This window comes from Dermacentor variabilis, chromosome 9 (assembly GCF_050947875.1).
Source record: "Dermacentor variabilis isolate Ectoservices chromosome 9, ASM5094787v1, whole genome shotgun sequence".
Classification (NCBI taxonomy): domain Eukaryota; kingdom Metazoa; phylum Arthropoda; class Arachnida; order Ixodida; family Ixodidae; genus Dermacentor; species Dermacentor variabilis.
In genome coordinates, this window is record NC_134576.1 from 16,911,617 (window position 1) to 16,930,761 (window position 19,145).

The 19,145-nt window shown below is 47.3% G+C and overlaps 1 protein-coding gene across 1 annotated transcript in view; it reads left to right on the forward strand.

The window, feature by feature from the left end:
- Positions 1-19,145, forward strand: part of LOC142557967 (uncharacterized) — a 164,714-nt gene that overhangs the window by 77,976 nt on the left and 67,593 nt on the right. Inside the window, exon 3 of the mRNA XM_075670144.1 lies at positions 6,054-6,167. Within this exon, the coding sequence (XP_075526259.1) occupies positions 6,054-6,167 (114 nt within the window). The remainder of the gene's footprint in view (positions 1-6,053; positions 6,168-19,145) is intronic.

The following is a 19,145-nucleotide window of genomic DNA, read 5'->3' on the forward strand; positions in this document are numbered from 1 at the left end:
GTGTAACAAACAGGATAATCGCTGAGAATTATATACTTGGCAAGTAGAAAGATCCTCAGAAAAAACTATTTCGGAACAGGGCGGCACAATAAAAAAGGAAGTTGCAATCAGGGCAGCAGCAGCGATAACGGAAAAATATTACAACATGAGAAGCAAACACAATAGTGTTTGAACTGACCTGCACACAAATAAGAGACGATTGAACCTTGCACTGTTCGCTGTCGCCGCTGCTCTTGTGGCGGTGCGTTGATGCTGGCTTAGCTTTATAGCAGCGGCCACCGGAAGGGCGGCTTCACTGTTCCGGAAGGTCAGTATGCGCAGCTGCGGAGCCCGCACGTGTAATTGGTGATGATGTGGCTTGCAGATGAGGGTAGCAGGCGAGGGTGAAGGAGTGGTTGACGGTTGGAATCTGCACACAAATAAGAGACGATTGAACCTTGCACTTTTCGCTGTCGCCGCTGCCCTTGTTATTTTTGCCGTGCAGATTCTAGTCGGCGTGATGAGGCGTCCTCCAGCGGTCCGAATTTGAGGGCCTTCCCCTGCGGTCTTAACCTTCTTCAACTGGGCGGCGATGTGTCCACTCATTACGGAGTAATCGGCCCCTGGGTCCACTAAGGCGGTAACTGCGTGGCCGTCGAGAAGCACGGCGAGATCGCTGGTTCTGTCTGGCGTTGCAGTTAGGTCTTGGCGTCAGATCACGGCTGCGTCGTGTTGAACTGAAGTTGGAACGTTGCGTCGTCAAGTCGTCGTTCGTCGGTGTAGTCTGGCCTTCGTGACTTCGACGGGACGGCGGCGTGTCGTTGTTATGCCGTCGAGGTAGTCTCTTCGTAGTCTTCGTAGGCGGCGGAGGATCTTCGTCAGTTCGACGAACAGCAACCGCACCTCCATCGGTTGCTGCTTTCAGTTTTCCGAATATGGGCTCGCAGAGCGGCCCCGTGCTGGGCCAGTGTATGGACGGCGCTGCGGCGATAGGTAGGAGCCTGGTGACGGCAACCGGGACGGCCGTCGAGGGCTCTGCTGAGTAGCGGCGAGGTAGTCGGCGATGTCACGAGGGCGTTCACCTACCGGAGGGCGCGGTGCGTTGACGGTGAACCCTCGCAATCCCAGGTCGCGGTATGGGCATCGGCGGTACACATGGCCGGCTTCCCCGCAGTGGTAGCAGAGCGGGCGGTGGTCAGGAGCGCGCCTAACATCAGTCTTCCTTGGGATGCTGCGTCGGCCGATGGGTTGGCATGCTGGCGGCGGGGGTGGTGGCGGACGACGGAACTGTGTCGTCACTGGTCGCTGCCATGGGCGCGGAGGGGCTACGGCGGGCTACAGCGGCGTATGTCATCACTTGCGGCTGAGGCTGCGGCGATTAAGGGGCTACTCCGAGTTGTTGTTGGAGCTTCTCACGTACGGCGTCGGCAATCGAAGCTACTTCAGGCTGTGATGACAGGAACAGCTTCTGTAGCTCCTCCCGCAAGACCGCTCGGATAGTCTCGCGCAGGTCGTGGGTGGCCAGTGACTGAACTCTGGCGTAGTTTGTCGAGTTAGTGCGGCGGTTGAGTTGCCGGTTCCGCATTTCCAGTGTTTTCTCGATGCTGGTTGCCTCGCGAAGAAACTCGTCGACGGTCTTCGGTGGGCTCCGTACCAATCCGGCAAAAAGTTCCTCCTTTACACCACGCATCAGTAGGCGGACTTTCTTTTCCTCGGACAATTCCGGGTCGGCGTGGCGGAATAGGCGGCTCATTTCTTCTGTAAAAATCGCGGTGGTCTCATTAGGCAGCTGCACTCGGGTTTACAGTAGTGCTTGGGCTTGTTCTCGGCGTACGACGCTTGTGAATGTCTGCAGGAAGCCGCTTCAAAAAAGGTCCCAGGTCGTTAAGGTGGCTTGTCGGTTCTCGAACCACGTCCTGGCGGCGTCTTCCAATGCGAAGAAGACATGTTGCAGTTTGACGTCGCTGTTCCAGCAGTTAAATGCAGAGACCCTCTCATACGTCTCAAGCCAGGTTTCCGGGTCCTCGAATGTTGAACCGCGGAACGTCGGAGGCTCCCTGGGCTGCTGCAGTACGAAGGGGGACGCTGGGGCGGCCATCGGGGTTGCCTTGGCCACAATCTTCTTTGTCTTCTTAGGTAGAAGTCCGTACTCAGGGGGCAGCTGTTGAAGACGGCGGCTTGCTCGATGGTCCGGGACTACGTTGGTGTTCTCTTTGCGGTCCGGGCTTGGATCACGGCTTTTCGGGGGCGTCCGGTACATGAACGAAAAGAACCTCCACCAGATGTCACATGGTAGTGACTGTGAAGAAAGCAGCCAAACAGAGAAAGACGAAACTTTTTATTGGGTGAACTTGTGCCCTCAAAACAGGCTGCATTCAAAGAACGGCGACAGCGGCGTACAAAGTCGGCGATCGTCGAAAATCTGATCAACGGGTCAAGCGCGTCGGCTTTTATAAAACAATCGTCGAATGTTCCAGACTAATCGTTGGGACCTGCGTGCCTTCCACAAAGTTCTACACCATTCGCGTCAGGCGATGAAATCAGATAACATAAGGTTCGGCGACAGCAGTCAGCGAATAGAAGCATCGATAAATTTCTGGAACTTTGGATACATGCAGGCGCGTCCCACGCTGTGCGATAACATTTGTCAGGCGGCGAAACGTGATCGCCCGATAAATATAAGTACACGTGGCAATATATATATATATATATATATATATATATATATATATATATATATGAGTTCCATTCCCAAACATACCGTACTTTGTTTTTTTCAATTACTGTTTCAAAGTCGGAAAACAAATTGGACGTCTATGGACATCCATCACATGTTCACTGATGATACCGCGCGATCGTCGCACCATACTATGGGCTCCAACTGCGGAGCATCGTCCACGCACAAATGATACAAGTTCGTGGAGACAATGCGAAAGCTATCGGGGGCCTACAATGCACGTCTAAAGTACAAACTTTATGGACGATCCATGGACATCTAAAATTTGTGCAATGTACGTCCGAAGTACTGTTTTTAGACACATTACATGGACATCCAATATGCTGTCAACTGTACGTCTCATGAACGAACTAAATGGATGTCGAATGGACATCCAAAACTTTGATGCCATTGTGCGTCCCTTGGGTGCATATGCATGCAAAGATGCCCACAGGACCTCCAATTCTTTGCTGGATGTTTGGATAAATCCGGCACATCCATTGGATGCTTGTGGCTATCTGGGTAGGCAGTCTACTTTCGTTTCGTGGAGTAACTCAGTTAAAACGCTCAGCTGGGATGGGTTGGGGCGCCATGACTTCATACGGCGTTCCGTACGAAAAACTGTGCAACTTCAGAAGCTGTGCCTTTAGGGAGAGCCTTTGTTTCAGCAGGTCGGGGTGAATTTATAGGAAACCCGTGTAGTCCAAGGTGTTGGTACTGGCACTCTTGGTAGACAGACGGCTCACTATAGTGGTAACGGAGCGTTCTTCGGTCAGGCATGCTCAAATGTCCGTTTTACGCCCGGCTGGTCGAGCCTCTCCAAAATAAGAAACGGCCTGCGTTGACCGAAGCATGACATTCTGGGTGACGGCAAGTAACGGCGCTGGTGCACGGATAGGGCGCCCGAATGCGTCAGTGTAAGTTGCACGCTGGTATTCGCTCATGGTAGGAGGTGTCGCCGGTGACGGGAAGGTGCCTCTTACAATGCCAGCGTAAGTTGCGAGTCAAACTTCACTAGAAATTGTGAATGCCTGCAGCGTTGGTGCGGTCTCAAGTGATGCTTCGTAACGTGTTGCGCCGTGCGCATGCTGCACTCCATCATGCACGGCGCTAGCTATGAAGTTGACTGAAGGTTGCTGCACCTAATATAGCTGTCGCAGCTCATCGCGTTCGAATTATCTCGCAAAGCGACTAGACCTCAGTCGTGAAAACTTCTAGGCCACTGGTAGCAGATGAAAGATTCACTCGCCGAGCGTACTGGTGCGAGCGCTGGCACAAGGCTTTCTCTATTGCGATGGCTACAGTGAGAAACTCCGCAAGCGTTTTCGACGGAATACGAATTAGTCCACCAAAAAGCTGCTTTTTCACGCTTTGTATCAAGCGACGCAGCTTGTTGTCTTCCGGCATGGTACCATATCGTCCACGTACATAACCACACTATCATTAGGTTTCTGGAGGTGAAACTGGAGGCTCCATTCTGCTTGTTCCCGGTTATAGGAGCTGGCGTAAGTGTCCAATAGGCTACGACAAAACTCACGCCATAGTGTCAATACGTCTTCGCCGTTCTGCAACCACGTGCGAGCACCATCCAAAAGGCAGAAGTAGATGCTTCCGAGCTTCGCTTTGTCGTCCCATCCATTGAACGGAAGCCGCTACGCGCTCGAAGTCCGCCAGCCATTCCTACACATATTCAAGAAGTTCGCAATCACATGGACTTGGCCCACGCAATTTTTGCTGCCCGTATTAAGGAGGTACCGGAGCAGCCGTCGCAGTGTTAGTCGTGGTAGTATTGGATGTAGCATCCATACCTGGCAACATTATGTTTCTTCTCCCAGGTAAAGGCTCAAACTCAGGAGCGAATCCTTGGTGTCTCCGTCTAGTGCGGTACACTGTCAGTCTAGCGTTCCTGCTGCTCAGAGGAGTCTGTTGCGTAGGCCGAGAATACCCCACAGCTCCGCCAGAAAAATGACACGTTTAATAGACAGGAGCCTTCTAAAAGAGGCCGTTCAATTCGGAGTCGCCGAAGGAGCAGCGCAGCACCGACAAAAGACCAAAACGCGAGCTCGTGAGCCTGCCCGTCTTCATCGTTTTGTGGGAGAAAATGGCTCAAGCACGTGGCAATATTAGCGCTTGATGTTATTAATGAGAGCGCTGAAGTGACGATTTATTTGTAAGAATACAGTTTTCTATATTATTAAGAAACAAAAGAACTATATAGTATCTTTATTGTGAATCAACTATTACCATCAACAAAATTATAGTACATATTCTTCACATTTCTATGCAATGGCATGCAGAAATTCAGGTGAATGAATTTTTTAAATGAGAATTTAGCACAGTGTTGTTTTTAAACATAAACTACTCGCATTCAACTAGTTTAAGAGTCCTTGAATGTGGTTCCTTGGTCTATTAAGCTTATTTCGCCTTTCAAAGAAAGCAAAATATGCGTCCTTGTTCTTTAAAACGTGCTACGATTCACTACATTTAGATAGCACGGTCAGAAAGAAATGCCATTTTTATATATTAAAGGGCATTCGTGCTTACTGAACACGGTAATGTCGTAATGTTTTGGGTGTTTCAAAGTATGTTCCGGTATGTAGAGGTTACGTATCGGTGCATAATAAGGAGGGTTCGCAATAGGCCGGAATTCTGTCTTTTTTAACGAGAATAATACCCTGGTATTAAGAGTTCAACTGGTTTCCCAAACAAGCACACAGTGTTTTACCTATGTAGAAAAAACGGAGTTGTTTAGGGACACAAGAGAAGGGGCGACATGGCGGCTATGTAACTCTTTATAAAGTACCGAATGCGCATCGCTTTTGTAGGTTCATATATTTATTAAGACCAGTACAAAGCAAAGTGCTCGATTAGCTTCAACTAATGCAATCTCTATTTTTTCGGACATGTCAAATTATTGGGAGCCCACAAGTACAGCTAACGACCTGATGGCGTGTTCACAAGGTCACTAAAATAGTGGTCATTAATGTACTAGTGGTATACTCGACACGGAGGTACACTACATGCGCTGCAGTAACTGGTACGGGGTCATAAGGTCCTACATTCGCTACATACGTTAGACACATTTATGTTGTATCAAGATTCACAGGCCAACGGGGCTGCACATTCCGCTGGTGGCGAGTGCAAGGTTGTCGAGCTTGTTATCATAAACCTATTGAGGTTTTCGTGATCGGATATTCACTGGTTTTCCTTTATAATGCCATTTAATGGTCGACAATGTGGAGACTATTTTTTTTATTTAGCTACCATTGCATAGTGCATCTTTATAGAAGCATTGTTTTCAGTTCATGATGCTAAAAATCATTTTTTTAATCGTAATCTCATATTGTGATATTTGCAGGTACTCACTCTAGCATCAGCCATCGCCTACCCTCTCAGGGCATCTGCCTACTGTGATGAAGCACACCACGTTGGCGTCGATGCTATCATAGACCTCGTCATGTGCATCACACTTGTAAGTTGAGCCCCCGCTGCGGGCTCTAGTAGCCACCTCTTCTGTTATGAAATGCGGTTCAAAGTTGTGGGTAGGTTTTGCGCTGCTGTCCCAAAAATGTGGCATGCGAGTAATGACAACCAGTTACATTGTTCATACAATATGCTTCTTTTCAGGAAGAATTGTTAAGCGGAGATAGGCGTGGGGTGTAATTAAATATATTTCATCTCGAATAATTGCTGCTCGGCTGTAAGATAGATCAGAGAAACAATATCCAGCGGACGACCAGCTGTAGATACGTTGGTAGCAAAAGGAGAGAAGTTCAGTAAAGGGGCAAGCTGAAGGAAACTTGCGACACATTTATGTGTGGTTCATTTTGCACAAAGCATATTGGGAATATTTCATCATCATCATAATCAGTCTATTTGGTGTCCACTGTAGGAAGAAGGCCTCTCCCTGCGATCTTCAATTATCCCTGTCCTGCGCCAACGGATTCAAAGTAGCGCTTGCGAATTTAAGTGAGGCCATTTTCTTGCACTGGCCTTTATTGAGCTCCAAACGCGGAAAATTACAGTCGGGAGAATATTTTGTATTAACGGGGTAATGATAATGGGACATGAAAATGTGCATTTTAGGTAGATGTGATGTGTCTGTGTACTCTATATTATTCGGGTATGTGAATAAGATACTGTTCTTAAGTTTAGACATATTTCCAGCAGTGTTTCAACTATTCAAAGTGCAACTTTTCTCACGATATTAGCTTATTTGCCATTCACTTGTGAGAGAACCAATGGGCACGCGAGGACTCGAGGAAGAAAGAGGGATATGCTGCGCTCAGAAAAATGTTAAGTTAAAGCTTTCAACTGTTTCATTTATAAAACTGTTCAAGTCGAAGACGATCACATGAAACTACTAGCAGCAGTAGGTGATGAAAGCCGCTACTTTGTATTGCATTATGCATGCCACATCCTCAAATTTCAGTTTAGTTAGTGCTGTACTATTGCGCCTGACTTTTGTTCGAGATAAATCCAGACTATAATGGCTAAATTTGAATTCCTCAAACAGTCTTATTGTTTTTATAGTATACAATTGTCTTCCATTATCTAGGTCTCCATGGCCTTCAATTTACTGAACACAGGAAAATCAACTTCATCATAAAAACGATGACACAGGTTCGCTTCTTTGCTTGTGTCTGCCTGCTTGTAGTAACAGTCATAATCTCATAAATGCGCCTGAGCAGAGCTACGTGGAACGGTGATTTCGTCTGTCATCCTTGTGCATTTTTAAAGTTATGCTTCTGCTGTGCGTTTAGACATACAGAGGCCTGTTTGGTGTTCTTGTTTAATGTCTGCGATAGGTAACTTCATTTAGCTGTGTCATGCTTATATCATTCAAATTAGGCTGCCTATCCTGTCCTTTTTTCCTCGTTATGCGCAACTCCCTACTTGTGCTGCTCTATCCTCGCACGACATAGCCCCAAGTAGTCACTCTAATTCAAGATTCACATATCGTAGTAACCGTCAAATCAATACGCTTGTATTAGCCGAGTGTTACTGAAAGACGTGTTTTTCGTCACCATTAAGGCTAACAGCAAGTGATAACTAGTGTACCTGTGCAATGACCAAAATGGCGTTTCAAAATGTTTGGGACTGTATCAGGATGTATCTTTTGTATCTTGTATTAGCTGGCAAAAATAAGTCTTTTTTGGTGAGACAAGAAAGGCAGTGAACCGTAAATCTGGTTACCTGGATTCTAAGCTCCCCATCTGCCTACATCCCTGGAATAACACTCACTAATATTGCACTTTTTTTATGGGGCTTTACGCGCCAAAACCACTTTCCGATGACGAGGCACGCAGTGGTGGGGTACTCCAGACCACTTGGGGTTCCTTAACGTGCACCTAACACTAACCACACCGGTGTTTTCGCATTTCGCCCCCATCGAAATGCGGCCGCCGTGGCCGGTAATCGAACCGTCGACCTCATGCTTAGCAGCCCAACTCCATAGCCACTAAGCAACCACGGCGGGTAATATACTACACTTAGGGCTAAACTTCACGCAGCCGTTAGTACAGCATTCTAATGCCCAGGTTTTCTTCCTTTGCGGCCGTATTTGATAAGTGCCCTTTTTTTCCTATTAATTTGTTATCTTTTGTTGCACCGAGTGTTGATTATTAGAGACCAGATTCGCGACTTCTTGCGAAGCAATTATAAATTCCAAAATAATGGGAAATGTATAAAAACATTGCAATACACAACTGTGGTGTTCTCGGGTGAGCACGCATGCTTGTGCTAAGTTACACAGAGGAAATGTGTCAGGCAAACACTACCCGCACATTGTGACCGCACGTAGGGCAGGGCGCAAAATTTTGTTTTGTCCCAACGGGTGCCATTGGTCTTATTCCATGTGAAAGTGAACAGAATCAAATCTTTCCGACTTCATTTTCGTTCTAAATACCATTACTGAGGGAGAAGGTGCACAAGAAGATGTAGGTCATGCATTAAAGTACAAGTAATCAGCCCTTGAGAAGACGTCGCACTGTAATGTCCTGTTGCCTTCGGTTCGCTTTAGCACCATTTCTATTTTATGGCACCTTTATTGATGTACAATAGTCGTAAATAACAAACGCGAAATCATTCTGGTAGCTGTAGGTCAAGCAATCTGCAACAACCAATTCCAGTAAAGTGGTAACAATGCTGGTTCGATTTAGTTATTATTAGCAAGGCGCACTTGTTTATCTTTTACCAGTCCCATTCGCCACACCAGCTAATAAGTGTTAAGCGTTCTCATTCATCGCAACGCGCCTTTCTGTATGCAAAGTTTGTCCATTATCATCGCGGGTTGGATTTTTTGTCTGTTGTAAATGAATTTTATGTAATCAATCTTTCTGCACGACATCAATTAAGGCATTGACAGCAATTAAGGCGCTGTAAGGCATACGTCCACCAGCGATTTCGCTGGAATATTCAACGAGTCATGTACAAATGCCTACGCGCTTTGCCCGCAGGTCAGATTTCTATGATCGTCGCCTGTAAGTGTCACTATCGTATTGCTCAACTCTTTCCCTGCCATTGGGAAAATACGTGTTTCTTGTATGTTACACCAGATTTTTTTCTGAAAGCACTTGAACAAAAAGCTGAATGAATGCGCTTTTTCACGCATAATATATATAATAATGAGATGTATCTGACAAAAAGATATAAATTGCCAAATCAAGACTGTGCCTTAAAGTTGAACAAAATTCGTAAAGACAAGCTAGTATCTGCTAAGAAAGAAATATAACAAAAGTATTACCATCTAATTGGCACTATCTCCGAAAAAAAATCAAAAATTTTTATTGAACAGGTATTCCACTACAAAAATGTAAGTGGAAGCACCACAGTTTGGCGTGCCAGCCTGCGGGCGTCAATGTTACGGGCTTGCTTGCGTCGTCGTTGGTCTCAGAGTGAAAGTCCGACGAAAAGGTAGCATCCTCAGACTCGCTGCTGATCGATTCGTGGATACAGTCGGGCACAAACCCCGCGGAATTGCGAGATCTGCACGAGCTCATCAAAATTAGACTTAACTGCTTTTCTTGCGCATGCGTGAGCAGCAGTGCTTGCCAGAGAAAATTGTGGGGACTTTCGATCCTTGAGATTTGTCTTCGTCTAGGCACTATGGAGGAGAACGTTGTTTTCTCTGTTCGTTGCTAGCCGAGATGGCAGCGCAGAATCGACAGAATGCGTGGCTTCGTGCGGCGAAGAAGGCATGTCCGAGGTGAGGTTGTTGCGTTTTGTTGCAGTGGTGGCACATCAAATTTTGATAGTCGCAGGGGGATACATTTAGAAGGGAGGTGTCTTCTCGGATTACTTTAATGGCGAAGGATTACATCGTGCCGATGCATTGCTCATTAGTGTCGTTGAACATACCACATACTTCAGGAGGTTCTTGCGGGAACGGAAACAGTTTATGAGTTCAACTGTTTATATCTGAGAGAAAGAAAACCAAGCGTCGCTAAGCACTTCATTGGCCGTAGATCATTGTGGCAGCTCTACAGGAACACTGCCAAAACAATTACTCTGAGCCTGTGTTTACGAAAACGCTTCGATGAATTTTGTTTCGACGCCATTTTTGTTTCACAAGCTGTCACCTACGCTCGCAGCTTTAATCTGGCAGTTAACGTGCATCATTGTGAGTCAGTGTGGATAGAAGTCGAGCGGTCATTTCTTAAAAACAATAAGAAAATGATCCTTGGTTGCATTTATCGCTCACCGTCATCTTCCCTTAACGATTTCTTGCTCTCTCTTGATGCAGTATAGTCCAAGCTAGCTTTTGAAAATAAGAGTGTGGGGATTGTAGGTGATATTAATATTAACTTACTTGACACTGAAGCTACCTCGTACACAACTTACACAGATTGTTTTGCTGGATTCGGTTTTATATCACTCATTGAATGCCCAACTAGGGTAGCTTCTCGTGGGAGCAGTACGCTTATTGATCACGTGTTATCTAACATATCACCATCGCCTTGCTCCGAGGTTATTAATGATGACATCATCGATCATTTTCCTGTTTTTCTTAGATTTAACAATGGAATACATGAGAACGATAATAGCTACTTTACTTCCTTATTTAGTGCAGACACCTGTATTGAAGCAATCAGTGAAACTTCTTGGTCGCCAATTAATTCTATGTCTGATCCCGAAGAAGCACTAAACACATTCTGCACTTAATTTTTACTGGCCGTTTCGACTAACACACGCACTGTAAAATGTGGGAAAAAGTATCAATATCCGCGCAACCCATGGATGACGGACGGTTTTCTAGAAAGTTTAAGAAAGAAGGAAAACATGTACAAGAAAACTAAACGTCAGCGCTGGACGTTTAGTTTTCTTGTACATGTTTCCTTCTTTCCAGTACGTATAGCGTACTGGACTAGCTATAGACGCTATAGTAGGTACTATAAATTACTGAATGTTTTAATTAAACAGGCGAAAAAAAGGTACTACGAAAATAAATTTGATCAGAATCAGGATAACCCCCAAAAGCGATGGCAGTTATTGAACTCTTTTCTTAACGAATCGTCTGTTGATGCCTCTATAACCAAAATAAATTACAATGGTCGCACTCTCTCTGAGCCCAACGAAATTGCTAATGCTTTTTCGGACTACTTTTCTTCTGTTTACACTAATAAAAACATACATGCGCAGTTGCATAATACTTTGAGCCGTACGACACAATCATTCTTCTTGTTACCAGCTACACCAAATGAAGTGTGCTCCACGATTGCTAACCTTAACAGGGCCTGGCTTAGACAATATTTGTGTCAGACATTTAAAACTGGTTGCGCATTTAGTTTGCGACGCACTCTGTAATATTATCAACCTTATGTTTAAAGGAGGTACATTCCCTTCATTTTCTAAAAATGCCAAGATTATTCCCGTTTTTAAAAAAGGCGACAAACACACAATTAATAATTACCGACCAATTTCAATTCTTTCCTGTCTTAGTAAACTCATTGAGAAATTATTTGTTAAACGTCTTAATAACTACTTAACAAAGTTTAAATTGCTAAAGAACAATCAATTTGGTTTCCGCCCAGGAAGTTCCACGAATCTAGCTGTTCTATCGCTAACTGACTAAATAAAAAAATGTATTGACTCGGGAAACTTAGCCGGATCTGTATTTTTAGACTTCAGTAAAGATTATGACACGGTTAACCATCAAGTTCTGTTTAATAAAGTTGTCTCTTTTGGTATAACCTGTCCTGCGCTAACATTCTTAAAAAAATTATTTACTTGACCGGCCATACACAGTACATGCAGCAAATACTTTCTCAGTAACTAAATGTATTAACCTAGGTGTACCACAGGGATCAGTTCTGAGCCCTTTGCTTTTCCTTTTATATATTAATGACCTTCCGGATTCTCTTAAATCCACCAACTGCGTTCATTTCATTTTATACGCAGATGACACAACCATATCTTCATCTGACAAATGTGTTACTACTCTTACTTCTAAGGTAAATATTGCATTAGGTAACATTACAAAATGGTGTAGCAACAATTACTTAGTTCTTAATCCTTTAAAAACTAAATTTATGTTATTCAAAAGTGCTCAAAGGGCCTTAACTTCTATTCCTGAAGTAAAGCTTGGAATTCATTCAATTCCAGTTAGTACCGACGTCACTTTTCTTGCCATACATTTTGACCCTAACCTTACATTTCGCTCTCACTTCCAACATCTCAAGCACAAGACTGCGTTTGGTATACGTGCATTATTCAAAGCTCGCCCTTTTTTTTGTCGTGAGGCTCTGCTAGCGTTGTATTATGCGTTCATTCATAGTCACATTAATTACGGCATTGTTTCATGGGGCAACACGTGCGCTTGTCACTTATCATCAATTCAACATATCCATAATCAGTCAATACGCGTTATCACTTCTAGCTCCATGCAATCCAATGCCTCTTTGTTACTTCGCGCGTATAATATCTTGCCTATTAATAATTTGTTCAAGTTTAACATACTCGCCCTACTTCACAAGTTGCTTCATAATAACCTTACGTTTTCGTTCATTGCGACTGACCTTTTGCAGAATAAAAATATGTCCAGATTTGCGGCTAATAACAATTTCTTCTTACTCATGGTTCATACCAATTACGGCATAAAAACATCTTCCTTCCGTGCAATTTCTCTTTGGAATGAATTACCATCAACCATAAAATCCTGTACTTCTCTTGCAATTTTTAAATATCACCTTAAGCATCATTTCCTACGATAACTTAACTACGATCAGGCGGTGTACCTTTGACTTTTATCTCACATGTCATTTCTTGTATTTCATCCATGATTTTTTCCGACTTTCTTTTATAACGTGCTTTTTCGTGTTTCATTGTAAGTGACATGTCTAATGATGTATTTTATCTGTAGATGTTGTTTATAATACGCTGATTTGCTGACTATTGATATCACCATCAATGTTGTTATTATTAACCGAGGGTCCCACTACAGTTCTTTCACTTTGGAACTTTCGTCTGTATATTTGTCATGTAATTACTTCGTTTTTTGGAACCAATAACTCTGAATCTGAATCTGAATGGAAGTGCCTTTCGTTCTGTGTGTTCACGTATGGGAAATAGTCGTCATCATGCAATATTTCATAGCCGTGTATAGATCCTTGTGAAAGGTGTGCAGCAAAATTGATCGGCTGCGTGGTACAGATTCGTGTTCATTCTGAGGCGCGTGCGCGCTTGTAATACTTAACGAACGTGGGCACCTGATTGGCTGTTGCAATCATTCATAGGGTGGGTATCGTTTATAGGAGGGTGAGGCAAGCGCTCAAATCACCACAGCCACGTTAGAAATATCTCTGAAGGCTTGCAACACATTTATTATGCGGCTCTGTGTTTGCACTGCGACAGGAGCCTGGCAAGCACAGCGAGTACCACCCGTGACAGTGGCCCCTTCATACTCTTAGTATGCTTCACCGCAGTACATTACGTATGCTTGCCTACGCAACTACACTGCATTGCGGCAAAGCTGACAATAGAATCCGGCATTATGCAGCGTTTGAGCTTTCTCGGTGACTCGGGATATTGTCACGTGGCAGTGACGGTGAAGAACGCAGCCAAACTGGGAAAGATGAAACTAGCGTTTTATTGGATGAACCTGTGCCCTCAAGAACAGGCTACCCTCAAAAAAGCGGCGACAGTGGCGAACACAGTCAGCGATCGTCGAAAATCTGATCAGCGGGTCAAGCGCGTCGGCTTTTATGCATCAGTCGTCGAAGGTTCCAGAGGAATCGCTGGGACCCGCGTGCCTTCCACAAAGTTCTACATTATTCGCGTCGCGCACACATGCAATCAGATTACACAAGGTTCGGTCGCCGATAGCGGATGGCAGCATCGATAACATTCCAGAAACTTCCGATACATGCAGGCGCATCCTCTGCTGTGCGATAACATTTGTTAGGCGGTGAAACGTGTCGCCCGATAAATACAAAGAAGTACACGTGTCAATACGACCCTCTTAAAAAGCATCGGCCCGATACTGCAAATGAAAGTAATAAAAACACCCATAGCAAAGAGAGCAACAAAAAAAGGAAGTTTGTTAGCGTCCGTAAAATGGTTTAAGCGAACCACGTGGACCAATTCAGATCGTGCGCGGCGCCGCTCTGAATGCGAAATGCCGTCTGGCACGACGTCGTAGTCCAGTGCGCCAATAAGTCGAATGACCTTGTAGGGTCCGAAATAGCGTCGCAGTAGTTTCTCACTGAGTCCTCGTCGGCGTATTGGGGTCCAAACCCTAACATGGTGGCCGGGCTGGTACTCGGCGAAGCGCCGTCGGAGGTTGAAGTATCGGCTGTCGGTACGCTACTGGTTCTTGATCCTTAGGCGGGCGAGCTGTCGGGCTTCTTCGGCGCGCTGAATATAGGTAGCGACGTCAAAGTTCTCTTCTTCAGTGACATGCGGCAGCATGGCGTCGCGCGTCATCGTCGGGCTCCTGCCGTAAACCTGCTGAAACGGCGTGATCTGTGTTGTTTCTTGCACCGCCGTGTTGTAAGCGAGTGTTACGCGCGGTAAGACGGCATCCCAGATCTTGTGTTCGACGTCGACACACATTGCTAGCATGTCAGCGAGCGTCTTATTCAGGTGCGCCGCAAGACTATTCGTCTGTGGGTGGCAGGCAGTTGTCCTACTGTGCCTTGTCGGACTGTACTGCAGAATGGCTTGGGTGAGCTCCGCTGTAAAGACCATTCCTCTGTCGGTGATGAGGACTTCTGGGGCGCCATGTCGCAGCAGGATGTTCTCGACAAAGAATTTCGCCACATCGGCTACGCTACCTTTCGGTAGTGCTTTCGTTTCCGCGAAGCGGGTGAGGTAGTCCGTCGCAACGACGATCCACTTATTTCCGGTTCTTGACGCCGGAAAGTGTCCCAACAAGTCCATCCCGATCTACTGAAACGGTCGGCAAGGTCGCTCGATTGGCTGTAGTAAACCCGCTGGTCTTGTCGGTGGTGTCTTGCGTCGCTGACAGTATCGGCATGTTCTGACATAACGGGCGACGTCAGCAGTCAGGCGCGGCCAATAATACCTTTCCTGTATCATCGATAGTGTCCGGGAAAATCCGTAGAGTCCAGCGGATGGATCGTCGTGTAGGGCGTGCAATACTTCATGACGCAGCCCTGACGGAACAACAAGAAGGTAGTTGGCGCGCACTGGTGAGAAGTTCTTATTTACGAGTAGGTTGTTTTGAAGCGAGAACGAAGACAATCCTCACTTAAATGCCCTAGGCACAACGTTGGTGTGCCCTTCCAAATACTCGACGAAGTTTTTCAACTCCGGGTCTGCTCGCTGCTTTTCAGCGAAGTCTTCCGCGCAATAAAATGCCACGGAAGGCCTCGTCAACTTCGTCATGTTGCGGTGGCGTGTCAATGGGGGCGCAGGCAATCGGAATCGGAGTGTTTTCTTCCAGACTTCTGGTTACGGTGATATCATATTCTTGCCGTCTTAAGCTCCACCGCGCAAGCCGTCCTGAAGGGCCCTTTAAGTTAACTAGCCAACACAACGGGTGATGGTCGCTGATTACTTGAATGGCCTGCCATATAGGTTAGGGCGAAATTTCGCTGTAGCCCAAACGATGGCGAGGCATTCCTTTTCGGTTGTAGAATAATTGCTTTCCGCTTTTGACAACGACCGGCTAGCGTAAGCTATCATGGGTTCAAGTCCATCTTTTCTCTGCACTAGGACGGTACCGAGGCCTAGGCTACTGGCGTCAGTGTGGACTTCGGTATCGGCGTCCTCGTCGAAGTGCGCAAGTACTGGGGCGACTGCATGCGTCGTTTGAGTTCTGCAAATGCGTCGGCCTGCGGCGTTTCCCACTTGAACTCGACATCGCATTAAGTTACGTGTATCAGTAGTTCAGCAATGCGTGAAAAGTCCTTGACAAAGCGCCTGTAGTAGGCACACATGCCAAGAAATCGGCGCACTGCCTTCTTGTCGATGGCCTGTGGGAACTTTGCGATGGCAGCAGTCTTCTGGGGCTCTTGGCGGACTCCAGACTTGCTGATGACGTGACCTAGGAACAGAAGCTCATCGTAAGCGATGCGGCACTTCTCTGGCTTCAGAGTGAGCACTGATGACTTGATGGCCTCTAGTACTGTCGCAAGCCGCCTAATGTGATCGTCGAAATTTTCGGCGAAGTCGACGACGTCATCCAAGTAAACAAGACAGGTCTGGCACTTCAATCCGGCTAACATCATGTCCATGACGCGCTTGAATGCAGGCGCCGAGCACAGTCCGAATGGCATGACCTTGAACTCGTAGAGGCCGTCTGATGTGATGAAGGCGGTCTTTTCGCAGTTTCTCTCGTCGACTTCTATTTGCCAGCAGGCAGACTTGAGATCCATCGACGAGAAGTATTTTGCGTTGCAGAGCCGATCTAATGCGCCCTCTATCCGTAGAAGGGGGTATACGTCCTTCTTCGTGATCTAGTTACGTCGACGATAATCGACACAGACGCGTAGGGTTCCGTCGTTGTCCTTCACCAGGAATACAGCAGATGCCCACGGGCTTTTCGACGGCTGGATGATGTCGTCGCGAAACAGTTCGTCGAATTGTTCTCTTATAGCTTCACGTTCACGCGTCGAAACTCGGTAAGGGCTCTGGCGGAGTGGTCGAGCGCACTCTTCGGTGATTATGCGATGCTTTGGGACTGGTGTTTGCCGAATCCTCGACGACGTCGAAAAGCAGCCTTTTATATCGTCGGAGCAGACTTCTGAGCTGTTGCTGCTTAATCATGGGGAGACTTCGATTTATTTCGAAGTCTGGTTCGGGAACTATGGTCGTCGGGGTAGATGCGGCAGAATCCGACAGGACAAACGCATTACTGGTTTCCAGAATTTCCTCGATTTAAGCGATCGTAGTGCCCTTGTCGATGTGTTTGAACTCCTGGATGAAGTTTGTCAGCAACACTTTAGTTTTTCCTCCGTGCAGTCGAGCGACCCCTCGCGTGACACAAATTTAAAGGTCTAGCAATAGACGTTGGTCACCCTCGATGTCCCCTTCTCTATCGGCAGGTGTTTTGGTGCCGACGGAAACGACAGTGCTGGAGGGGGATGGGATGCTGATTTGACTTTCGAGGAAGCTTAAGTCGTGGTGACTACGAGAGCTTTCCGTGACGTCTCGTGAACCCTGTTGGAGAATAACGAAGGAGGCAGGATAAGTCGGTTGATGAACGGCAATTCTTGCCATGCAGATTCCAGTCGGCGTGATGAGGTGTCCTCCAGCGCTCCGAATTTGAGGGCCTTCCCATGCAGTCTTAACTTCTTCAACTAGGTGGCGATGGGTCCACTCATGACGCAGTAATCGGCACCTGTGTCTACTAAGGCAGTGACTGCGTGGCCGTCGAGAAACACGTCGAGGTCGATGGTTCTTTGTCTTGCGCTACAGTTAGGTCTTGACGTCGGATTACGGCTGCGTCGCTTTGACCTGCGGCTGGTACGTGGCGTGGTCAGGTCGTCTTTCGTCGGCGTATTCTTTGCATACAGACTTCGTCGGGATGGCGGCGTGTCGTTATGTCGTCGAGGTAGTTTCTTCGGCGTCTTCGTAGCCGGCGGAGGATCTTCATCAGTTCGACGAACAGCAACCGCACCTCGTCGGTTGCTGCTTTTAGTTTTCCGGATACGGGCTCGCAGACCGGCCACGGCCTGGGCCATTGTATGGTCGGCGCTGCGGTGAGAAGCAGCGGCCTGGTGACGGCGAACGGGACGGTCGTCGAGGGCTCTACTGAGTGGTGGCGAGGTAGTCGGCGATATCGCCAAGTCGTTCGCGAATCTGTGGTCGCAGCGCGTTAACGGCGAAACCTCGCAGTACCATCTCCCGATGTGGGCAGCTGCGGTACACATGCCCGGCTTCTCCGCAGCGATGGCAGAGCGGGTGGTGGCCGGAGGCTCGCCAAATGTTCGTCTTCCTCACGTGGGTGTACACGGCGACGGGTGGGCGTGCTGGCGGCTGCGGACGACGGAATTGCAGCGCCCTTACGCGGTCGCCGACGGGGACCTTGACGGTGTGCGATGGCGGCGTATGTCCTCCCTTCTGCCTGCGGTGACGGTAGTTGTGGTTGCACCTCAGGAACTCCAAGCGACCGCTGCACCTCTTCTTTCACGATGTCGGCAATCAAAGCCACTTGAGGCTGCGACGAAGGCAAGACGTTGCGCAGTTCTTCGCGCACAATGGCCCTAATGGTCTCGCGCAGATCGTCCGTGTCCAGTGATTGAATTCCAGCTTAGTTAGTAGAGGTCGTGCGGCGGTTCAATTGCCGGTTCCGCATTTCGTGTGTCTTCTCGATGCTGGTGGCCTCGCGAAGGAATTTCGCGAAAGTCTTCGGTGGGCTTCGTATCATTGCGCCGAAAAGTTTTTCCTTCACACCACGCATGACCAGGTCTACTTGCTTCTCCTCGGGCCTATCCGGGTCAGCGTGGTGGAACAGACGGCTCATTGCTTCCGTAAAGATGGTACTGTTCTCGTTAGGTATCTGCACTCGGGCGTCCAGCATGGCTTAGGCCCTTTCCTTGCGCAGGAGCCTCGTAAAGATGCGCAGGAAACCGCTACCCAACAGGTCCCATGTTGTCAAAGTTGACTCCCGGTTCTCAAACCACGTCTTGGCGGCGTCTTCTAAGGCAAAGTATACATGCCGCAGCATGTCGTCGGAGTCCCAGCTGTTGAAAGTCGCGATTCGTTCGTAGGTCTCCAGCCAAGCTTCCGGGTCTTCAGTACCTGCTTCATGGAAGGTACGTGGGTCCCGAGGTTGTTGCAGGATAACGCGGGACGCTGGGGCCGGCATTGGTGTTGTCTTAGCCACGATCTTCTTTGTCGTCTGAGGTAGAAGTCCGTGCTCTGGGGGCAGTCGTTGCAGTCTGCGGCTAGCACCGTGGTCTTGGGCGATGCTGGTTTTGTCCTCGGGCTTGGATCGCGGCTCTACGGGGGCGTTCGTTACATGAACGCACAAGCACCTCCACCA